Source organism: Macrobrachium nipponense, chromosome 41, assembly GCF_015104395.2.
Source record: "Macrobrachium nipponense isolate FS-2020 chromosome 41, ASM1510439v2, whole genome shotgun sequence".
NCBI classification, from domain to species: domain Eukaryota; kingdom Metazoa; phylum Arthropoda; class Malacostraca; order Decapoda; family Palaemonidae; genus Macrobrachium; species Macrobrachium nipponense.
Genome location: NC_061102.1, coordinates 3,781,751 through 3,807,926, shown reverse-complemented (window position 1 = coordinate 3,807,926; position 26,176 = coordinate 3,781,751). Strand labels below are relative to the sequence as shown.

At 38.7% G+C, this 26,176-nt stretch overlaps 1 protein-coding gene across 7 annotated transcripts in view; it reads left to right on the top strand.

Annotated features, from left to right (window-relative positions):
* LOC135212436 (tensin-1-like) overlaps window positions 1–26,176 on the top strand; it is a 771,151-nt gene that overhangs the window by 449,597 nt on the left and 295,378 nt on the right. For 3 of the 7 annotated variants that reach the window (XM_064245803.1, XM_064245805.1, XM_064245801.1), the window contains exons 1-2: window positions 6,275–14,631; window positions 21,705–21,758. In XM_064245803.1, the coding sequence (XP_064101873.1) occupies window positions 9,433–14,631; window positions 21,705–21,758 (5,253 nt within the window). In that variant the 5' untranslated portion in view covers window positions 6,275–9,432. Of the gene's footprint in view, window positions 1–6,273; window positions 14,632–21,704; window positions 21,759–26,176 lie in introns of those variants that run through there. The other 4 variants (XM_064245802.1, XM_064245806.1, XM_064245804.1 and 1 more) reach the window with 3 other exon arrangements.

The following is a 26,176-nucleotide window of genomic DNA, read 5'->3' as shown; positions in this document are numbered from 1 at the left end:
CCCTGTTTCTGTGTAATAATTCATCCGTCCTGTTGGGGGAAACTTCAAAATTTCCCAATGCATGCTGTATAAATAGGTGTAAACGGTAAATCCCTATAAATTGGTGTAAATTGTATATCCCGTAGTTGAAATGTAATAAGGTATCCGAGGCAACATTTTATAAACTTATTATTTAATCATTTAAAATACTGAAGCATGCAATTTCTTTAGCCAAAATGTACATAATTTCCTGATTAATTAAAACGTTCCATTTTTTTTTTTATAAACGTTTGTGTTTCACTGTAAATACTATTATCTTTGTTTTTTGTTATACATCACCATCACTTACAGAATCTTAAGGATTTTGTTTACAATATTTTTTTCCTTTTTGTTCTTAATGCTGCTCTTATTATTCTCGATGGTTGTTGACATTATTCTTTTGACACATTGCGCTTCTTTGGCTCTGTGATACGCTATTGTACTTTCTACTCTAATTATATATATTCTATATATATATATATTATATATATATATATAATAATATGTATATATATATGTATATCTATACATATATATATATATATATATATATATATATATATATAAATATTTTTTTCTTCAGTTTCATATTTCTTCAGTTATATTCCAATAATGACTCTCTTTTATGTTCTTTTATCCAGTGTTTATAAAAAAACCATTCCTCTTAAATAACAGTTGATAAAAGGCTAACACACTCATCGCTGCTTATCTCACTGACTTCGTAACACTGAAATGTATTTAACAGAATATTCACAAGTGTATTTATCATAATTTTATGAGTATGAATTGAGTATTCCTGAAGCAGTCTGCACTGATCGCATTTCCAATCGTAATTGTTTCCTGTATGCGTGAATTTTTAGGATATTTATTTCATACGACTTGAGATAATGTAGATAAAGCAGACGAGAAGATATTTTCCTTCAGTCGAGTTCCTTTCCTTCTAAATATCCTTCCAACGTTCTTGAATTGCTCATATAATAACGAAAATATCCTTAAAAAATATTCCTGAAGTAGTCTGCATGAATTTTTAGGATAAATATTTCATACGACTTTCGATAAAGCAGACGAGAAGAGATTTTCCTTCAGTCGAGTTACTTTCCTTCTAAATATCCTTCTACGCCCTTGAATGTCCACACTGCTGTCGTCTATAATAATGAAAAAATCCTTTTAAAAAAATGCAACATTATTTGTCATTACGACCCGCTGATTGTGTTATGGAGAACGTGCGCTATGCATCAGGCGCGGGCTTGATGAAAGCAGCAGAGGAGACGCAAATGGGTTGACCCTGTGGAGAAGGTCGAAGGTCATCTGAGCATAGGGGAAGGTGCGTGGCGAGGCTGGGAGAAGAGAGAGAGAGAGAGAGAGAGAGAGAGAGAGAGAGAGAATGACGACGATTCCTCTCGCTCTCACAGAACCCTGGGTTAAGGGGAACTTTTCACGTTTCTTAGATGATTATGGATAGGCTCTTTCTTTTCTGTCTCTCTCGCTCTTTTTACCTGTTCAGTCCTTTTGCTTTAAGTGACGATAATCGCTCTCTATTGCAGACGTAAGTAGTCGTTCGTAGTTGGCAGCCCTTCTGAGGTGGTGACGTCTAAGTTACGTTGTCGGTTCCCTGAAGAGGCGTTTGACATTTCATATGAGCTCGAAGCGATATGTTGTTTCTCCTGATGTAAATATTCATATGTTTTTCTGGAGTAGTCACGCCCTCCTGGAAATATGACACAATTTTTTTCCGGTGTTTGTGATAGTATAGAGGTGAAAGAGAGAGAGAGAGAGAGAGAGAGAGAGAGAGAGAGAGAGAGAGAGAGAGAGAGAGTAGAGTTGTCAGGAGAGGATATGCATTATTTACGTGCATTTGTTGTGTCTGCGTAGTTCCGTGTGTGTGTTTGTGCGCGAGCGCGTGTGTGTGTGTTTGTGTATTGTTTACGTGTATAAGATGTTCTTTTTATGAAACTTACTACGACTGCATATGAGTGTACGAACGGACTTCCTCGTAAATAGTTAAGTAAATGAATAAATAACTTATATGTATATGATAAAAATGTGTGATGGTGTTTTATTTAGTATTATTATTTTTTTGTTTGTATGAGGAGGTCATAGGTAGGGTTCTTGGGCATATAAATATTCCTGTACGTGCATTTGTCCTGATAAATCTTGCATTTCGACATGACTTACACATTAACGCATGTATAGTTTGGTCAAATTCGTCACGAAAGAAAATATTTCTATTTTCCTGTATCTTTGAACGACAGAGTAAACACGAGCATTATTATATCAGACCTCTGCCCAAAGAGCAAAAAATTATGATGATGAAGGAATCAATATTTGGACAACGTTTCATGGATAAATAGACACATTTCCAGTGCATCAGTAGAGTATATAATCTTTTCTAACGGTCCCCCACAGTCTTTCATTATGTTGATTGTCCCGGTCATGTGTACCATCCACTGTGTCTTTGCATTGTATTCTGCTGCCTCGTTGTACCCTTTCTGAATTCCCCTTTTCCTTGACTTTCCTCGCCCCTTCTTCGTCTTTGGGTTAATTACCCTCATACTGCAGGGTGATGGACCACCAGTATGACACTCCCTTTGCTGTGAAGTACAACTACATACTGTCACAAATATGTAGCAAATAGAAGATAGCATCGTATTACAAGGTTCCATAGAGGTTCCAAATTTTGTCGTTGATGTTGACCTTTGAAAAGCTTATCAATTTTTATGATATTTAACCATATTTAGCCGTTTTATCAATGATTGACTCGAGTAGTAATTTACCTTTTATAACTGTATTAAATAACTAAGCGGTTTCAGTGCCTGTTTGTCAGAACAAACTTTCATCTTATTACATCTGTATTAGTGCCGATCATTTAGGTAGAGCGTATCTACTTGAAAATTTTTTGTTTCTAGTTTATTTTTTTTTTTTTTTCAATAGTTTTTTTAAGTCTTGATTGAGCCAATCATTTTTCTCCTGAAGATTGTGGATGATTAGCAGTCAGAATTTTTGTTTTCCTTTTTACTTTATCGGTTGGAACACATCCTTTATTGGTTGGAGCACATATTATATAGTTTGGAACAAATATTTTATCGGTTGAAACATATTACATCGTTTGGAACACATGTTTTATCGGTTGAAACACACTTTATCGGATGAAACATTTTATTGGTTGAAACACATACTATATCGTTTGGAACACATATTTTATCGGTTGAAATACATATTTTATCGGTTGAAACACATACTATATCGGTTGAAATACATACTCTATCGGTTGAAACACATACTATATCGGTTGGAACACATACCATATCGTTTGGAACACATATTTTATCGGTTGAAACATACTTTATCGGTTTGGATGCTACATCAACATTGCCTAGAATCTATCTTAACCAGCGTTTATTACCTTCTATCACGATTACATAAATGAGAAGACCTTCCTTACTCTACTTTGCACCCTGGGCAGAAGATTGAAAGACTGAGTCTGGGTCTTTCACTTGTTTGTTTAATCAATCAGCCTTCTTCTTTTATTTTCCCCTTCCCGCCGTGTAATCCGATCGTTGCTTGCGCCCCTGCCTACTACTACTACTACCTGAGCGGCAGACAACGAGAGTCTAATTTACCTCGCAAGGACCCGCGAACCCGTTGAACCTTTACAACAGCTCCCCCTCTCCTCCTGCCCCGCCTTCTCTTCCCTTCTTTTTTTATCCTCCTCTTCTCCTCCGGTTCTTGGAATTCATGGCAGAAGAAGAAGAAGAAGAAGAAGAAGAAGAAGAGGAGGGAAGCTGCGACCCGCGAGGATGTAAATAAAGTACAGGGCAAGAAACTGGCGAAGTGAGAAGGAGCGAACGAGTTCGCTAACAGCTGCTGCTGAGCAGTTTTCGTTCCTGAGGATGGTTGGGAGATGGTACTACTACCTGAAGAGGAAGAACCATTGTACAGTGGCAGTTTATTGATTCTTTTGGGGAGGAGGAGGAGGAGGAGAGGAGCTACGCTGTGCCTTCGGAGTCTCGGCGAGACAGAAGGTGGGACGTATGGGGTTCTCCCACACCTACTATATACCTTAGGTTACAGATTCCTTACCCTAAGGGATATCTGGTTGACTGTGTGGACTTGTGGCTGGAACTCCACACACACACACACACAAGGTGGTGTAAAAAGACTGGATCATGGGTGTGGGTGTGTTCGCTCCTTTATATGTTTTTAATGTGGTTGTGATATATAATAATAAAAGGAGCCCATAAATCACCAGAATGCCAGCAGTAAATTCCACAGTATTTCAGAGACCGAACTGTAGTATCTCTTTCACTTGTCTGAGAGAGGAGACACACCACACACACACACACAAAGTTTGGTCTCTGGAATATATTATTTATTTTCTAAATTTTGACTTTTTTTTGTGTCCTTTCATGAGATGAAATTCTGTTTTATCAATATATTTCACAGTCCTCTATATATATATATATATATATATATATATATATATATAATATATATATATATATATATACACACACACACATATATATAATATATATATATATATATATATATATATATATATGATGAGAGAGAGAGAGAGAGAGAGAGAGAGAGAGAGAGAGAGAGAGAGAGAGTCTGTGAGTGACAGGCAGAGAGACAGAGACAGAGCCGGGGAGAGCAGAGATGTTAATGTGGTCCAAAACGGCCGCTGACTTCATAATTGATTGATTAATTGATTGATTGATTGACGGACAAGCACACATTTTCCAGGCACTTCGTTAGCATAATGAATTGGTTTTGTCAGTGCTAAGGGATTTTGCAAATGCAAATAAAGTTGCCGATTAAAGAGTAATGGTGTAATCATCATCATAATAATCGGGTAAAATAAATTAGAATGGAGAATTATATTTGAGCAGGTCTCATATATAGTCGTTGCTTAATGTTTCCTTTACCATTTCTGTCGGAGTATCTTGGAAATAATATTATATATTATATATATATATATACTATATATATATATATATATATAGATATTAATTATTAATGTATATATAATATATATATATATATATATATATATATATATTATATATATCTATATATTATAATTATATCTATATATATAATAATGAAGAAATTATATATATATATATATATATAATTATATATAGATATATATTATATCTATAGATATAATATATTATATATATTATATATATATATATATATATATTCTATAAAACAGGAAATAATAAAGACCTTCAACAAAACTGGAATAATTAATAATAATATTAATATATATAATATAATAATAATGAATAATAATATATCGATATATTATATATAAATTTGTGTGTGTTTTCTCGCGTATGTATTCCGACAAGGAACACCAAATAAAAACAGGAAATAATAAAGACCTTCAACAAAACTGGAATAATAATAATAATAATAATAATAATAATAATAATATAATAATAATAATAATAATAATATCCAGCTTAAATATAGAGTAAAAAGCTGTAACACCCACATAAGAAAGTAAGTCCGTAGTTATCCAAACTACAATTGTGGGCTATTGATACACGCTCAGCCGTCGGAAATATCGCCCTTGATTGTTGCAGTAACCAACATTAAGACAATAATGTCAATAACTACTCGTAAACTCGCCAAGAAGTTATTCCTTTTCGCGGGATGGTCATTTTCTTTCGGGAAGAACTGCGCAGGAGAAATAATTGGCCATTGTACATAATAGAGTATTTATTAAGTTTCCTTGTGTTAAAAGTACGTGTGTATGGTTTTAGTCCTTTATATTCTTTCTTCAAGCTGGATATTATTATTATTATTATTATTATTATTATTAATGATTTCGGTTTTGTTGAACTGCTTTTATTTATACTTCCAGTTTGCCTTATTTATCACCTTCTCGTCTAATGGCTCTGTCAGCTGTGCTGATAATTGGTAGTTAGAAAAATAGTTTGGGAGAGGTCTATCATCAGAGCATTTGTGAAATCATCTTAATGCCACAGAGAGAGAGAGAGAGAGAGAGAGAGAGAGAGAGAGAGAGAGAGAGAGAGAGAGAGAGAGAGAAGCAAAAGCAAGAGCAAAAGAGAGAGAGAGAGAGAGAGCGCGAGAGCAACGGATCGATGTGCGCGCGTCTGGATCCACGAGAGAAAGAAAAAGAGAGAGAGAGAGAGAGAGGAGGAGGAGGAGGAGGAGGAGGTGGAGGAGGAGGAAGTTCTGGAGGCTGGTGGTTGGCTGAGGGTCGGGGCTGCCTTCGCCATCATCCATCCAGTGCCGCGGCTGACTCCACAGTGCCAGTGTGTGTGTGTGTATGTGGTGGACCTCGACCGGCCAATCGGGTCTCTTGACTTGTGTCTGACCTTTTTTCCGGGGGCATCCTGCAAGCCACAGTGACCTCCTGCTGCGCGATCCTGAGTGGGCTGAGTTGTTTGTTCTGAGGACGTCGTTGTCGTTCCCGTTGCTGCTGGATAGGATAGTCTCCCGGGACGGATGCTGAGGAGTGTGCGAGTGGAGTGAGAGAGAGAGAGAGAGAGAGAGAGAGAGAGAGAGAGAGAGAGAGAGAGAGAGAGAGTAAAGGAGAAGGGATATAAGTGTTTATAGTGCTCCCCAGCTGCTCAAAAAATCTCCTTCTTGCAAAGAGGGATCTTATTTTTAGTGTGTGATAAGAAAAGAGAGAAAAAAAAAGAAAGAAAAAAAATTAAAAATATCCTTCTCCTGTCAGCGAAGAGGGAATCGGGAAAAGCGGAGGAATTAGTTGGTTAAGTGATCGTGACCGAAATCATCATATGTTTCGCATCAGCTTCTGAAATTGCGAGCGAGTGCCGGCCCAGGGAGACTATCCTCTCGCCTCTGTACTGGAGAAACGGCGGTTTTTGCAAAAGTGGGTGAAGTACTGTAGTACGTCTTCAGAAAGGCTTCGAAAACTAGGACGAAAAAAGTTGAATTGACTGGAAAAAAACATCACCAGGATCGCCAGGCTTACTTCCCATCATCTTTTGATACGAATCGGTGGCTGTGTCCTCTTCCTCGACTCGACTGAGTTTGGGGGAGAAGAGGATAAAAGAGGACAAAAGAGGAGACAGGATAGACAGCACAGCACAGCACAGCAGCAGCACATTATGGCAATATACTACATGAGGTGTCCCCGCGCACGGTACTTTCCCATCACTGCTAGGTAGAAGGGAACTCGACCCAACAGCCTCTGAATTTCTGTCAGATGGCCTGTCATCATCATCATCATCATCACCTGCAGCAGCCAAACACCTCATTGTCGTCAGCAAGAAGCTCCTCTGGTTCTCTGTCGATCATTCCGTTCGCAAACAACAACATCAACAAAAACAGACCGTCATTAAAACGTCCTTCTTGGAGATGCAATGAAAGTAGATGTTTCTCTAGGTAGACTTGCCACTTCAGATGCATATACAACATATATCTACTTTTCATCTTCATCTCTCTCTCTCTCTCTCCACGTATTTTGGATAACTCCGTCTGTCGAGTCACGCCATCAGCGATGGTAGTCGATGTAATGGTCTCGCACGCTCTCTTTTCATCGTTGCTGTGTCTGAGCTGCTGCTCCTGCTGCTCCTGCTACTCCTGCTCCTGCTCCTGGAAGGGCGAAGAGAGAGCCTCCTAAGGATTTAAATGTGCCTTCACGTCGGTGACGTCCCAGCGACACGAACTCGATCAACAACTCTGGCGTTGTGGTGAGAGAGAGCAACGCTTTAGCGTAGACATAAGTTTGATAAGAAGACACATCTGCGCCCCTCCATAATAATATTATATATATAATAATAACCGTGAAGAAGAAGAAGAAGAAGAAGTCGAGTGAATCGTCAAATGCAGTAGATAAAACGGATTAATTAACTAGTTTAACGGGCTCCGTAGATTTTGATACCCATTGGAATAAAATTGGTAGTGTTTTATATTTTGTACATTTCCGCTTTGTGATGAAAATAGTCAGCGTCACACGTTGGCCTCCCATCGAAAGTCTCTCCCAGGAGTGATATAAATTCTCGCCAAGGATGATGCAGAAGACGACCACGACGACGACCACGACGACGACGACCTTGTGGGAAAAAAGCAAACCGTCTCTGGCGTCCCGGACCCTTGACGTTGTTGTCTGTCAAGAGTCGCATATCAGCTCAGCCCCGTTTTTGCTCACGTTGTCGATGACACAGCGCTCAATCGTCACGGTGGTGATGACTGCTTAATTCATGAATGGCCCCGAGAGGTTGAAACGTCACTGAAGGGTCATGACAATAAGAGAAATAAGATAAATAAACAACAAACCGTTTGCTTCATCGTTGTTTTTGATGGTCTTCGTAACATTTATGACAATCCCTTTCTTACTGTTGTTGTGTGTAGGGTGTAGGAGACTGCTGTCCTTTCCATTATAAGAGTCTTTCTGAGCTGCGTTGGCTGCAATCACAAAACTCGCTCATTCAGTGTGTTCAGAGTATTCAGTGGTGATAGTCATTCTTGAGTTCTGGGTACATTTGGCTGTTGGAAGTTTTAAGGAGGAAGAAGTTACTGTCTCAGATGCTTATCAGTGGATGTTTCAGGCCGCCGCTCTTTTTTTCTTAGGATATCTTGGTGCTGCTGTTTCCGAATTTGAAGACAGATTTTTGTACAGAATTTTCTTGGACACTCAGTATCAGGCTTTTATTGATCAGTAGATTGTATAAAGACTGAGGAAAGCTCATTTCGTTGTCTGTCATCACTTTGCACGTTGTGATTACTGGGGACTTGGTGGTTTTGTGGCTATAGTAGTTTCGTGTTTTATACTGCAGCATTTGTAAATATTTTTGCTTAACCGTAATACATACGTATATGAAAGAGTCAGTGGCTGATCTCAAGCTTCTGGGTTAGTTTTCCCTTCAGATTACCATCAATTTCTTTACCAATCTGGGAAGTTGATTTATGCTTTTTCTGACACATTGTAGGAATCATCTTCCAGTTTTCATTCAAGAGTTGGCAGCTGATTTAATCTCCAGTTGGTTGTCTTCGTGAAACTTTAGGTGCTATTTTTTTCTGGCAAATGTCAGGTTGACTGTTACTACTTATTCAGTAAATCAAGAAACCGTGTATCAAACGCTTAGTGATTGTACATAGGTTAAGAACGTTGAAAGGGTGTTCTTTCTGTCATACCGTAAGACGTCTTTGTTAACATTTAAAGTTCAAAGGAAGTAAGTAGTGTCATAGCTATAGAACGTGTTGCCAATAGTCACATTTTATGCATAAGGAAAGTGGTTAAGTGAACCAAGTAGCAAATAAATAAACACGAAAACCAAGTAGCATCTAAATACCTTAATGTAAAAGGCAGACTTTGAAAGTGAAACTGATAGAAGACTAGTTGAGAAGAAATGAAGGAGGCTTAATATCTCAGTCAGTTTGGTTAGGGAGTGAGTTATCGTGATGAGCCAGCCACCAGCCCCACCACCGCGTCGGCATGTACCGAAGCCGTTCCGTCGTCAGAACAGCTTTGCAGGCTTTCCGAGTACTGCCCTCACGATTTTCAATAATAACAACAACAATTTCAACAATAATAACAATAATGATGGAAGAAGTGCTCATAAAGTTGCTAATTCAGTTCCGTCAGCTGCAATAGCTAGTACAGCAGCTGGTCCAGTTCCTGTAACAACTGCCCCAATTGTAACTGGTCCTGCTGCTCCTCCTGTATATCAACCTCCTCCAGCTGGAAGCAGACCACCAACTGGATTTTACTCCTTGCCGAGGCACAATAGGCCTGGGCATTTAAGTCGGACACTAGGAGTAGGGTTCCACCTTCTTTCCAGAGTACCAACGTCAGGTCAGAATCCTGGGCCTAGTGCAGCAGAACAGTTAGGAATAAATGCTCCATCACTTCCTAAAGCTCACCGTAGAAACTTGAGCGAGGGAAACTCTGGTGAAAGTTCTAAAGTACTACAATTAGGTCTAGGATCTTTACCAAGGAATAAAAGTTCTCCAAAAGATTCGTCATCCGTTTCCTCAGGTGAATCCAAGGTAAAATCATCAGGGAGTAAAAAGAGCAGTAAAGATGGTGACAGTAAATCTCGAAGGCGAGATCCTGATTATCAGTCTCTTCCCAGACGCTCACAGAAAGATCTCCCAAGTAAGAGATCGCCTAAAGAGACTGAGTCCAAAAGTCAGTCTTCATCCAAGAAGTATGACATTGAACCAAAATACAAATCTCTTCCAAGACGACATGATGTAGAGGCTAAATACCAGTTAGCTAGTACTAAACATGAAGTAGATCCTAAATATCAGTCATTACCAAGGAAGCACATTGGTTGTGGTAAGTGTCCAACATTCCCCAAGAAACGTAGCGATGACAGCAGTAGTGGATCTCAGTCAGAGAAGAAACCCGAAATCATTCCAGTTCCTCCGCCGCCATCTTCATTACCAAAACGGCAGGATGGCAACAGTGATCATCTGCCATCCTCTCCTAAGAAGGGAAGCAGTGACCGGAATGTTCTCTCATCACCAAAGAAAAGAGAGGTGGGACAGTCACCACCTAAAGCATTTGAAAAGCCATTGGTTCCCCATTTGTCCTCTTCACCTAAACGGCGACATTCAGAATCAAAATATCAGTCTCTGGCTCTCAAGCAGTACGATATTGACCCAAAATATCAAGAATTACCTATCAAGAAACCAGAAGTTGATCACAAGTATCAAACAGTACCACAAAAGAGACATGAAAATGAAAGTAAATACCAATCAATTCCACTTAAGCAATATGGTGTAGATTTGAAGTATCAGGCAGTACCGCAGAGACGCTATGAATTATTTGATCCTAAATATCACGCTGTTCCTACGCAGAGGTATTTTGTTGATCCAAAATATCAGACTTTTCCTCAAAAGCGCCACGATCCAGAGCCACGATACCACTCTGTTCCAACTAGTGTACCTGACACAAATGTAAAATATCAACCTATACCTGCACCAAGATATGACATAACTCCCCAGTATAGAACCATACCACCTAGAAGGCATGAACCTGATTCCAGGTACCAGCCCCCTCAGCCACCTAAGACTGACAATTATCCCAAATTCCAACCGGTGCCTTTGAAGAAAAATGGTGAACCTAATTATCATCATTTTATAACAAGACCTCATGAGCCTGACCCTAAACATCAACAGTTACCGCCAAAACGAACAGAACCTGATCCAAAGTATCACCATTATCCACCACCAAGGCCCAATGGGGAACCAAATTATGCAACTATTCCTGCAAGAGTTCATGAAATGGACCCAAAACGCCAACATCAGCATCCTCATCCTCATCCTCATCCTCATCCTCATCCTCATCAGCATCAACATCCACACCAACATCTACACCAACATTCACATCAGCATTCACACCAGCATCCACATCAGCATCCACACCAGCATCCCCATCAACATCCACATGCAATTCCTCATGTTCACACTCATCCTCACGCTCATACTCATTCTCACGGTCCTCCAGAGTATGAGTCCAAATATCAACAACTACCTCCAAGACCAGACCTTGAGCCAAAATACCAGCAGATACTTCCTCGTCCCGACATAGAACCAACCTACCAGCACCACCCGAGGAGACCTGACATCGAACCTAGTTATCAGCCATTGCCAAGGAGGACTGATGTTGAACCAGCTTATCAGATTCTTTCAGGAAGACCAGATATAGAGCCTAAATATCAGCAGCTACCAAGAAGACCCGACATTGAGCCCAATATACAGCAGATGCCTCCGATGAGATCAGACATTGAACTAAAACCTCAGTATTCACCTCCAAAACCTGATATTGAACCAAAGTATCAGCATATTCCCTTGAGAAAACCAGATGGTGAGCCCAAATATCAGCAGTTGCCAACAAGAAAGGTGGAAGGCGAATCAAAGTATGATCCTAAGTATCAGCCACTGCCACAAAGAAGACCAGATGGTGAACCAAGTTATCAACAGCTTTTACCCAGAAAACCTGATATTGACCCTAAATATCAACCACTCCCTATATATAGACCCAATGGAGACCCTAAATATCCCCAGTTTCCACCAAGAATGCAAGAAGAATCAAAATATCCTCAAATGGTTCCGAGAGACTTCGATCCTAAGTACCAACAACTTCCACTCAGAAGGGTTGAAGGGGAGGCAAAAAGTCAGCCTCTTCCTTTAAGACGGCCAGATGATGAACCAAAGTACCCGCAACTTCCTCCAAGGAATGATTTTGATCCAAAGTATCAACAACTTCCACCAAGACGACCTGAGGGAGACCCCAGATATCACCCACTCCCTCCTTTAAGACTTGAAGGCGAACATAAATGCCAGCATATCTTGCAAAAGACAGCTGGTTATGATCCTAAATTCAAACAGCCACCAATTCAAAGAGTAGATCCTGAACCTAAGATTCAGCATCTTCCTCCAAGAAATGAATTTGATCCCAAATATCAAGAATTGTCTTCACAAAAGCCAGATGGTCAAAGCACGTATCAGCAAGTTCCTCCAAAGAGGCATGAATATGAATTCCAGCCTATAATGACTATAAGGCCAGATGATGAACATAAACATCCACTTCTATCAACAGTTGGATTTGATTATGAATTTGAACCAATTCCAATTATAAAACCTAATTATGATTTGTCATATCCATCAAGAAAACCTGATGGTGACAGTCATCCCAAACCTCCTGTAACTTCCAGTTGTCAAAATCACACTGCTCAAGTGAAAGATCAGCAGATACCCTCTAAAGTCCAAGTAAATGTTGCATTATTACAAGCAATCAAGGCTCCAACACCACCCGAAGAAGAAGAGCTGTATCAACCTATTCCATCAAAGCCCATTCCTCCAAATCCTGTAAATGTTGTATCACAGCCAGACATACCACCATCTATTCCAATTCCTTTGACAACATCATCAGTATCGAGGCCTTTGCATGTGAGTGTCCAATCAAAACCACAAGGGAGTGTACCATTGTATGAAACACTCTCTCCTAAAACACAAGATGACATGCCTGTCTATGAAACAATACCTCCTAAGGTACAAACAACCCTTCCTTTATATGAAACTCTAGTTCCCAAACCGCCAAGTAACATTCCTCTTTATGAGACTCTTACTCCTAAGCCTATAATTAATGAAGTACCACCCACGATGTTGAAAACTTCAGAGGCTGAAGCACCCACTACTGTAAGTGAACCGCATTATCATACTTTAGCACCCAAAATAAATGAACCTGAACCTCTGTATCAGTCTTCACCAGATGCAAGAGATGAGGATCCAGTTTATCAAGCAGTTACGCCACAGATGATTCAAGACGTAAAAGAAAATTACCGGTTACTACAGCAACGCAAAGCAGAGCAAGAAGCAAAAGCTTTAGCTGCACTCACAGAGCCTAAGAGAATAAAAGGGGATAAGTATCATTCTCCAACCAAAAGAACATTCAGAGAGCGTGATAGTGAGTTGAAACATTCTCCAACTTGTAGAACATTCCGAGAACGAGATAGTGAGTCAAAACGTTCACCAACCTACAGAACTTTCCGAGAACGTGAGGAAGCGAAACATTCGCCAACTTGCAGAACTTTTAGAGACAGAGATGATGAAGTTAAGCATTCACCAACAAAAAGAACATTTAGGGAGAGAGATGGGGATTCAAAACATTCACCTACAAGCCGAACCTTTAGGGAAAAAGATCTTGATGTCAAGCATTCTCCAACAAAAAGGTTATTCAAAGATAGGGATGGTGATTCAAAACATTTCCCAAAGAAACCTCCTAAAAGTGAGCCCAAATATCAGCCATTACCTAAGAAAAGGGACAAAGAAAGTGAAGGTAAATATCAAACACCATCTCAACGAAGTTTAGCAAGTCGAAGGGATACTGCACCGCCTCCCAACTTTAGGTGGCCTCCAGCAGATGATAATGATGGTATTTACTCTAGCCTTGAGTACCCAAGTGAAGGGCGTAGTGATGGACCTAGTGAAGATGAAATATATTCTAGTTTGGGTACTACAGATGATCCAGTATACCAGAGTGTTGGTGAATCCTCTTATTCACGACCTCAGCCACCTCTCCCCGCACCATCCAAGTACAGGCGACGTGTTGATGACCCTCCCCCACCATTACCTCCACCAAGACTCACAACAGGCCCTGTGGGGCCACACAATCCATTAGTATCCCCAAGTTCTGGTGTAGCACCACCTGTTCTTGGGCCGTGCGGTCCAAGGCCACCCGTTCCTGGTCAACGAGAACCTTACCCTGTAGGCAGTAGTACAAGCCCAAGTCCAGAAAATCTTCTTATGCAATCCGCACCACCTTGGCCACATCGCCAGAATCCATTCCCAGATAATGATGAAGTCTACTCCTCCATCCCGTCTTTCCTAAGTTCGTCACCGGAAGTACCTCCCGCCACTCTGCCTCGCGCAGCGCAGACCGGGCGTGTTGCTCCCTCAGCCTCGTGGAACTCCCTAGGATCTTCCAGTAGGTCCTCCTGGGACTCCCTAGGATCTTCGGTGAGATCTGATGGCACCGGTAATGCTCGCCAGCGACGCCGTCGAGCGCGATCGGACCCTCGCATGGATGCCGGGGTCTTGCACCGCTTGGCCTTCACCGTATGGCACACCGCCTTGCACATCGAAAAAGAGGTCAGAAGTGCCGGCACGCCTGACCCATCCATCACACCCACAACAACCACCACCACTACCACCACCACCACCACCACCAGCACCTTTCGTGCCTGCATGACATGACCTGACCTGAACCCTGACCCTTGCCCTGCCTGGCGCCATTCCCGGTATGAGCATGTGTAATGACCCTGGTATAATGTTGTTGGAGTCTGGCCTGTTTAAGCGATGTGCCCCTTGGTGCTCAACACAGCATAGGACTCAACAATGGTCTGCCATTTTGATGGTGTCTACCTCATTAGTGATGGACCAGATCACTATACCTATTTTTCAGTTTGTCTTTTTGTTGAAGTGTATATATATATATATATATATATATATATATATATATATATATATATATATATATATATATATATATATATATATATATATATATATATATATATATATATATATATATATATACACAAAGTTTTCGTATAAATTAGTGTAGTGTTGGCTGTACGCTTTGATGCTTTTGGCTGTAGTGTCAAAGAGTTACTCACGTACCTGTAGTGTAAAGTATCACGTGAATTTTGTTTTCCTAGACTTCCTGCATGAAAATAAAGCCTCACATACTAGTGTTGTTTAGCAGTCATAATCACATCATTTGCAAGTGAATCTTTAGTGGAATCAATTTAATTTCTTTCAGGATATAAGTAGAGTCTAGTCTGGAATGTATTGCATTCTGCAGCATCTCTTTATAAAAAAAAAAGATAGTATTTGCCTTTAATATTGTTTTGGTTTTGTTACCTACTTATGTAGTTATTTATACATAAATAGGGAGATACACAGTATTATCTATGCTTCGAAAAATTTACATACACATACGAGAGAGAGAGAGAGAGAGAGAGAGAGAGAGAGAGAGAGAGAGAGAGAAATTATATGTATACATCAATTTGTCTCTTTCGCCTTTGATTCACGTCTGTGGCAGCAATTCGTGACCTTCTAGAGAACTAACCAAAGTGTCCAACCGTAATTTCAGTTATGAAGACAGTAATCTTTGTTTTTCATCATTTTTTTTCACTAATTATTTAGCATGTTTATATCTCTTTCAATATACATATATATATATATATATATATATATATATATATATATATATATATATATATATTATATATAATATATATATATATATATATATATATATATATATATATATGTGTGTGTGTGTGTGTGTGTGTGAGTGTGTTAAACATGTGATGAAAACTTGCCTCACGCAGTGGATGTGGAGTTCGTAGAGAATGAGAGTATTCAGTAGAGAACGGAACCCTTATTCAAGAAACTTCAAGTGTTTCCTGCTCCTTCATTGCAGTCACGTCCATCTTATTAACACTCTTCATTGTTACCTATCTCGGGCTTTTGAGCTTCTTGTGTATGAAGGTGGTTGGTGCTTCTCTTGTATCTGACCAGTCGTTGAATGTACTAGCTCTCTTGATCGTATCTCTCCCTCTCTCTCTCTCTCTCTCTCTCTCTCTCTCTCTCTCTCTCTCTGAACTGAACGAGGATTCATCTATTCAGAAACTCAGATTGAATATTTTTTTTGCCAGATGAAAAAACCTTAGCGGATTGTTCGATCTTTTCATGCTAGCTATAACATTTTACCCCCATACACTTTTGCTTATGTGAATTTCTGTATTTTTCACGTATTTTATTTTATGGTAGAGATAATTCACGTCAACATTTCATACCTTATTTTCACTCTTATTTTCAGTCGATAGTTTGTCTCATGAAAATTGCCTAGCTTCCCCTTTTAACGATAATTCGTTGAATAGCGGTCTGATTATACCTTTTGCCCAATTTGATGTTTGTTTACTATTTTCAAACAACAACTAAATTATTTCTTGCTTATTAGCTGGCTTTCCTCCAATCCCTCTCAGACATTTTTTCTTTTCAAATCTTACCTTTCATCTCCGTTCATTTTTTATATATATAAAGATTATGTGTGCCTAATTGCATGTTGGCCTTGACGTACATCTTTCATTTAGCTGGTACGTTATATCCTTGGAATGTACAATCAAGTGTTTGTGAAGTACCATGAATAGGCATTTCAGATTCATTTTCATTTCTGATTTAAGAACGTTATACGGCAGAAAAAAACACTTCAGTCACCTTTAATTGATCAGAATTGCAATGATTGCAAATATGTCCATACTCACAGTTTCTAATGTTAAACTAGTGTATTCTGGAAGAGGTTATAGAGTAGTCTTCTATAAATCAGTTTCAGTTATGATGTTGCGGGAGAGAGTATTAATTTGTGAATAGAAACTACGGAGACAATTAAATGATTAGAAAATGTAAACGACAGTCTTATAAATGATGGTCTCCTTTACTTTTTGGGAAGAGCAGACATTCCAGGGTTTTGGGAAAAGCAGACATTCCAGGGTTTTGGGAAAAGCAGATATTCCAGGGTTTTGGGAACAGCAACATTGCAGGGTTTTTTTAGGAATAGCAAACATTCCAAGGCTTAGGGAACAAGGCATAAACAATTCAGGGTTTTGGGTAACAGCAGAACATTGCCAAGGTTTTGGGAAACAGCAAAACATTCCAGGGGTTTTGTTGAAGCCTGCAAAACATTCCAGGGTTTTGGGAACAGCAAACATTCCAGGGTTTTGGGAACAGCAGACATTCCAGGGTTTTGGGAACAGCAAAAACATTCCAGCCAGGGTTTTGGGTAACAGCAGACATTCCAGGGTTTGTGAACATGAACAAACATTTCCAGGGTTGATTTTATGGGAACAGCAAACCATTCCCAGGGTGTTGGGGAACAGCAAAACATTCCAGGGTTTTGGGAAACAGCAAACCATTCCCAGGGTTTTTGGGCAACAGCAAAGACATTCCAGGGTTTTGGGAACAGCAGACAATTCCAGGGTTTTTAGGTAACAGCAAACATTTCCAACGGCTAGGGAACAAGCAGACATACCAGGTTTGTTCGGGAAAACAGCAGACATTGGCAAGGGTTTTGGGAACAGAAAACAAAAATTCCAGGGTTTGTGGAACTGCAAACAATTCCAGGGTTTTGGGAAACAGCCCCCCCAAAACATTTCCAAGGGGCTTTCTGGGAACAGCAGACATTCCAGGGTTTTGGGAACAGCAGACATTCCAGGGTTTTGGGAAACATTCCAGGTTAGGTTTTGGGAAACATTTCCAGGGTTTTGTGAAAACTGCAAACATTCCAGGGCTTTGACAATTTTAGGGAACAGCAAAACACTTCCAAGGCTTAGGGAACAGCAGACATTCCAGGGTTTTGGGAACAGCAGACATTGCAAGGTTTTGGTTTAAAAAAAAAACAAAATTCCAGGGTTTTTTGGGAACAAGCAAACAATTCCAGGGTTTTGGGAAATAGGCAAACATTTCCAAAGGGTTTTTTTAGGAAACACAGCAAAACATTCCAAGTGCTTAGGGGAACAGCAAGACATACCAGGGTTTTGGGAACAGGCAGAACATTGCAAGGTTTTGGGTGGAACAGCAAACATTTACTAGAGTTTTGGGAACAGCAAACAACATTCCAGGGAGCTTTGGGAAAACAGCAGGAACATTCCAGGGCTTTGGGAAAACAAGCAGGACATTCCAGGGCTTTGGTGGGAAAACAGCAGACACTTCCAGGGTTTGGTGGAATGGCAAACATTCCAAGGGCTTTAGAAAACAGCAAACATTCCTAACTTCCAAAGGCTTTTATTCTAGGGGAACAGCAGAATTATTCCAGGGTTTTTGGGAACAGCAGACATTGCCAAGGTTTTGGGTTTTGGGAAAGCAAACATCCAGGGTTTTGGGAACAGCAAACATTCCAGGGTTTTTCTTTTAGGAACAGCAAATACATTCCAAGGCTTAGGGAAACAGCAGAACATTCCAGGGTTTTGGGAACAGCAGACATTGCAAGGTTTTGGTAACAAAACAAATATCCAGGGTTTTGGGAAACAGCAAAATACACCTCCGGATTTTTGGAAAGAAGCATAAACAATTCCAAGGGTTTTGGGAATAGCAAACATTCCAGGGTTTTTAGGAACAGCAAACATTTCCAGGGTTTTTTTAGGAACAGCAAAACGTTCCAAGGCTTAGGGAACAGCAAAACAATACCAAGGGTTTGGGCAACAGCAGACATTCCAAGGTTTTGGAACAGCAAAAACATTCCAGGGTTTTGGGTGGAAACAGCAAACATTCCAGGGTTTTGGGTAACAGCAAAACGTTCCATGGTTTGAAATGATTGGAAGATATTTAAACGAATTGATTCTGGTGTCGGTAGAAGAAGGGCTAAGAAATGCCTTAACTAAGAGACGCAATGAATTGATAATTAGCATCTGTTGAAGGAGCATAGATAGAGCATAGCCACTATTTTGCAGGTTTTGGAAGTGTTTTTTTTTTCCGAGTCATTTCCGTAGGGATTGTTTTTTTCCAGTTACCATTAGGAGGATGAATTCATGAATATATGTTTAGAACGTGTATATATATATAGGTATATATATATATATATAATTATATATATATATATATATATATATATTATATATAATATTATATATATATATATATGTATTATACGTATATAAATATATATATATATATATATATATATATATATATATATATATATATATATATATATATATATATATATATATACATATATATATATATGTAGTATAGTGATATATGATATATATATATGATTGTGTGTTTATATGTAGTGTACGCGGGTGTGTTCTGTTTGTTTGTATACGTATGCACACACACTCAGCTAAACATTATAATTCATCCACTTTAAGGTTTTGAGTGTGTCAGCTATTTGTTTAATCAAACCCAGTGAAGTCTTTAGTTGGCCGTAATCTATAGCATTAATTATTATTGTTATTGTTATATTAAGTTCTAAGGATCCCTATATTTTCTATAGGAAGGGTTCAAGAATCTGTGTCCCACTTATTCGAGGTGGAATTTATGGCCGTTCTAATTTTACCACCGAGATGAGGGTGTTAATACCCGGCCATTATTCACCGGAATAAAGGCGCCAAACCGTTTAAGCAATCTGATATAATTCCCTTGAAAACAGAGATAGAGGGTTGTAATAATTCCCTTAGAACAAAGGTAGAGGGTTGTAGTTCCTTTAAAAGAAAGATAGAGTTTTGTAATTCCCTTAAAGCAAACTTTAAAGTATGCAATCACCTTATGACAGAGATGAAGGTTTGTAATTCCCTTAAAAAAGATAGAAGGTTGTAATCCCCTTAGAACATAGATAGAGGGTTGTAATTCCCGTAAAACAAAGCTAAAGGTTTGTATAATTTCCTTAAAACAAAGATAGAGGGTTGTAATTCCCGTAAAGAAAAGCTAGAGATATGTAATTCCCTTAGAACAAAGTTGAATGTTTTGTTAGGAATATAATTGGAAATATTATTTTTAAAAGTAAATTGAAATATATTGAAGGATAATTGAGAGAGAGAGAGAGAGAGTATATATATTGGTGTCACTAAAATATATGGAATTTGTAGCCATATTTGTTTTTTGGTGTGTTAATTATATATATATTATATATATATATATATATATATATATATATATATATATATATATATATATATATAGAGAGAGAGAGAGAGAGATGAGAGAGAGAGAGAGAGAGAGAGAGAGAGAGAGAGAGGGAGTGATGCATATGCAGTTATATTTTTATATATATACGTAAAAAAAAGTCCATGAGTTCTGCTAGCATCAGCCAGGGAACCTGGAACCTGGAACCCACCACTATGAAAGAAGACCTTAGGTGATATCTCCGTCCCTTACCAATGCTTAAGTAAGATGGGTATTTGGTCTCTGCCCAGCGCAATCCGTTTAATCTGGCATATGGGACAACGCACCAGCCTTAAGCAACGCTTAAACTTAATTGAATAGCTGTTACATGACCGTTAGTATTCTTCTCTCTCTCTCTCTCTCTCTCTCTCTCTCTCTCTCTCTCTCTCTCTCTCTTTAAAGGCGTTTCATACACTTCATTACTTTTACAAAATTGAATTTATACCATCGTCGCTTCGCTGGCGAGTGGGGGGCCAGCCCTTGGTCTCACATTCCGGCAGATAATTCGGGGAATGAGAACGCCGGAGTCGGCGACTTTAATCAACTCATCGTCCCATTAACCTTATAAATATGGAATTCGTTTCTTTCTTCCGCGTTCCCCCGGAAACTGTATATCCTCATTTAAAGCGGTTTAGGTGATAAGTCCATTATATAAAGGTTTTACCTCGGTGTTTAGTTTGATGTCCCTCTTTGGTTGTAACTGTTTTAGTCGATTTGTTCTTGTTAAGATATATTAAAACACCGTTTGTGCATTATATATTATATATATATATATATATTATATATATATATATTTATATATATATATATATAGATTGTAATAGCAACAATGCCCTCTTAACTTCTTAAATTCTTTGCTCTTTTTTTTTTTTTTATACGCTTGTCACCACAAAGACTTGAGCTCCAACTTCAATTTCGTATGTATCTGGTAAAAATGACCAGTAGATTCTATACATACACACACACATGTATATATATAATGTAATTACACATGCATACATACATATGTACATACATACTTACCTACTTAAACTTGAATGTGGTTTTGCATCCTTCTTTGGAAGTTCTTATAACAACATATATGCACGAATGCATAATGCAAAAATATCGAGTTGATTGTTTCTGCATTATTTGCTGAGAATGATTCCAGTGTAGTGTTATAGCATCATTTCTCGTCAGATATGTCTGTTTTGTTTACCGCCTGCCCCTTGTTTTCTTTCCTCTCTGCTCTTCATTGCAATTATCATCTGTATTCCACTTCGCCTGCTTCGTAATCCGTGGAATGTTGTGTTGTCTGTGGGTCTTCATTATTATGTCAATTTTGCCGTTAATAAAAATTCCTTTAGTTTCGTAATAATATTTCAAGGTGGAGAATAATAACATAATGGATTCCATGTCAGTCTTTTGTACCATGATGATCTTGAAGTTTTAATGGAAATGTTTCTGTGATGAAAAACACTTTTTTTTTAATGATGTCTCGTCCTCCGTTTCAGAATAACAATGAAGCAGCTCTGACGCAAAGACAACCCACGATCAGCAGTAGAAATGTGAGTGTGATATTATGTTTTCCGTTTTTCGTCTCATCGTTGTCTTTTTGTACCTTTTTGTTTATACTTCTTGTATTTACCTTTCTGCATTGATTGCCCGTTGAGTTATCATAATCGTTTTGTACTTTTATTTATAATTCTATTATTTACCTTTCTGCATTGATTGCCCGTTGAGTTATCATAATCGTTTTGTACTTTTATTTATAATTCTATTATTTACCTTTCTGCATTGATTGCCCGTTGAGTTATCATAATCGTTTTGTACTTTTATTTATAATTCTATTATTTACCTTTCTGCATTGATTGCCCGTTGAGATATCATAATCGTTTTGTACTTTTATTTATAATTCTATTATTTCCGCTTTCCCTGCATTGATTGCACCGTTGGAGTTATTCATAATCGTTTAATTTGTACTTTTATTTATAATTCTATTATTTACCTTTCTGCATTGATTGCCCGTTGAGTTATCATAATCGTTTTGTACTTTTATTTATAATTCTATTATTTACCTTTCTGCATTGATTGCACGTTGAGTTATAATCATTTTGTACATTTTTGTTTATAACTCCTGTGTTTACCTTTCTGTTGCACATTGAGTGATCTTGATAATTATGTACCTTTTATTTATACTTCATGTATTTACCTTTCTTTATAGATTGCACGATGAATTTATCATAATCATTTTGTACCTTTTTATTTATAATTCCTGTATTTAACTTTCTCTATTGCACGTTGAGTTCAAAGGTTAGACTGAAGGGAAGGGAACGGCTTTGACACTTAAGTTAGTTAAGTGAAGTGACGAAATTCTAATCGATCTCGGTCTGTAGGTAGCTGTGAATGTCCGCGCGTAAGGTCTGTACTCTGTCTGTGCGTAAATGCATATTACACCTACGCATCATATATGAAAAATATGCAATAAGCTTCAGATGTCCTTTAATATCCAAGTTCGCTCTACCTCGGAATTAATATATTGTCATGTACTATGTTAACCAAAGGGGAATTTTTCGTATTGATTTTAATTATTATCAACTAAAAAATTCCCCCTTTCGGTTAACATATATGAAGATATATGAATTCCGAGGCAGAGCGAATTGGATATTAAAGGACAAATTTTAGCTTTTTGCATGTGTATGAATCACGGTGATGTGATAAAAATTCATATGTAAAATATGTATATTTGTGCATAATATTCGTTCCCACTCGTGATGTTAAACGCGTAAATTCATATATTTGTTATGATTCGTTATTTTTTTTTTTATATTTAGGGAAAAATAATTCTAAGTGGTACCATCCTAAATCTCTGCTGATAAAAAAAACTGTGTTCGATAAGAATATGACATCTACCATTAATGGGAATATTTAATTTATTTGCTTTAAGAGTCTCTCTCTCTCTCTCTCTCTCTCTCTCTCTCTCTCTCTCTCTCTCTCTCTCTCTCTCTCTCTCTCTCTCTCTCTCTCTCTCTGTCTTTATTCTCCATTTGAGAATATCGAGGCGATTAGCACACGATGTCTCCTCGGATGGACAAACAAGTCTTTGAGAGACCTAATCCTTTTAATTAGAGACGGATGTCTGAACACGAAATTAGTCCGGAAAGACTTTATTTTTTTAGGTTCGTCCCCCATTTTGAAAAGACATTTTGAGAAGACGTTTTTATTCGATGGGTTCCCCTACCCTTCACCCTCTCTCCCCCCCACCCCCTTCCATCCTCCTCCCCCTCTCCCCAAGCATGTTTCATTCACAGTTTCATTGGTCAGATTGAAGCGCAAACAAGGGGTCGTTTGTATCACTCTCCTCCTACGAGGAGCCGACTGGGATTCGTTTTCCTCAGAAGCGCTTAGACATCTACGTAGGCGTCCGTCTCTCCAGCGCTTGCTTGCTTCTGTGATGGAAAGCAGTGCAAGGGATTATTCGTCCCGTCGCTTTTTATGGCCTTTGTTGAAGCAGAACCTTTTTTTTTTTTTTTTTTCTTTTTTTTTTTTTTTTTTTGCTCCACAACTAGTAGACCCTTTCTTTCGTATATATAGTATAATATATATTTATATCTTAATGATATATATATATTTAATATATATATATAAATGATATATATATATATATTTTAGACGCGTTTTTATGCATTGAGAAGACTGGTCCTTGTTTTTTTTTTAATATTTTTAGAGACTTTTTTCTATACATTTATTAGCTTGTTGTTTTTGTTTTTCTTTTACACCTGTTCGTTTAAGCGTATAACTTTCGTAATGGCTTAAAGCGTATATAGACCCGGGTCATCCCCACTAATTAAACGCAGCGCTGAATAGGACCGAAAAAAAAAAGAAATATAGGCCACCGAGGCGAGTCTAATAGGGCACGTCCTTGGGGGGGTGGCTTAAACCACACCCGCTCCCCCTTAACGAGACGCTTATGCCCCCAACACAAAGTGAGACAGATTAATTCAGTCCCCCCCCCCCCCCAACCCCACCCCACCCCGAAATGTGACAGTGACGTAGTCATCATTCTGGTCATAGATTATTAGCTCTTGCGGGGCAGGATATAGGCGTAACCTCCTCCTTGCCTCCTCTCTCTGCTTCTTCTTCTTCTTCTTTTTCTTCTTCCTCCTCCTCCTCCTCCTCTCCTCCTCCTCCTCCTCCTCCTCCTCCTCCCCTCCTCTTCCTCCTAATATTATTCATGAATACGCATTTCCCCCTTTCTTCTCACTAATGGTTTTCCTTCAGTCAGTTTGTGGTCGCTCCTCGGCGTCTTCGGAACAAAGGCCGAGTCATTCATGTTGAAAGGACACCATTTGATTAAAGTACCCAGGAGTCGTTTTAATGCCTCCAAGTAAGATCTTAAGTATTCAAGGTTATTGTGTGTGTGTAAGTATATACGCTTACTTCGTGGCTTTGGGCTTGCTTGTCGGTTTTAAGATACAAGATAGTACGATATCTTTTTTTATTATTAAAAGGTCTTTTTGTTATTAATATACAGCGGAGCCTTCTGAGTATCCCAAACACACACACACACACACACACACACACACCGTACGTCTCAAAGCAAAGCAAGTCTGTATAATCTACAGAGATGACATTCGAATTAAGAAATAATTTTTCTGCTCATAATTTTAAGGTTTTAAAAGTCCTTGTTAAAAAAAAAAACTTACCTTTCCCAGAACTGTACGCGTAAGGGAAACAATATTTCCAGAGAACTTCCCCACCCCCCCACTCCCCGGTTCCCTCGTCCACGTACAGTCTTTAAAAAAAAAAATAAAGAAGAAAAAACATGGCGGATGAGAAAAAGAATTCCACCTTATCAAAGCGGATTGAATTTCGGGCCCAAAAAATGGGAGGAATGAAAAGTGAATATAAATGAGTGGGAGAAAACTTCCGAGAGGGGAAACCTCCAGCTTTCTCCTTTGAGAAAGTCATATTATAATTTGTTTTGGGGGAGCTGGGGAACTTTTATCTTTTTTTAACTCTCTCCCTCCCGGCCCAAGCCCGGCTCTCTCGTACTCGACCATGAGACAGTAAACGAAGGATTTTGGAATGTGTCATGCGACGAAGTTAATTTGAACGCAGAGGGAACTTCAGGGAAAAACCGTGAAGTTTCCTCGCCATTACTGAAGATGCATAAAAATCTATTCTTTCAATTGATGGAAGTTCACTCTCGACGTGGTTCGGAAGTCATGTAAAGCCGTTGGTCCCGTTGCTGAATAACCATTGGTTCCATACAACGTAAAAAAGCACCATACAAACAAACAAACAAACTATTCATTTAGTTGTGTAACTACACTTTGAGAAGCCTCTATGGTAGCGATTAGAACGAAAGTTATATAGTATTTAATAGTGATTTAAAGATGTTTCCCGTGGAGTCTCTTATTATATAATTTGCATTCGTCTCTCATATTTCATCCTGTGGCTTATCAAACTCTTTTACAAGAAAGGAAGGGAAAATAAAAACTTCGCCTTGGAGGGAGGGAGGTCCTTTTATTACCTAAACTTTCCTCCCCTCCCCTCCCTCTAATCCAACTCCCTTCCCATTTCCCCATCCCCCTCCCCACCGCCGCCTCCAACCAACGCTGTCATTCTCCCTTTCTTGGAAAATGACCACCAAAATTTTTTCCCCACTCTCAAGATACTGACTGACATATGCCAGGTGGTTTTTGGAGGCCCTGGTAGTGAATGCTCTCTCTCTCTCTCTCTCTCTCTCTCTCTCTCTCCAAGCGAGAAAAGCAGTGTGTGGGCGTTCTTTTATTTGAAGTAAGCGAAGAATCTTAAGTCATGGTTAAACCTTTTGGCATATCAAAACGAACTGTGGTCGTGTAAGTGTTCTGTGGTATGGTGGGATGGGATATGATGATGATGATGATGATTATTATTATTATTATTATTATTATTATTTTATTATTATTATTATTATTATTATTATTATGATAGGGACGTC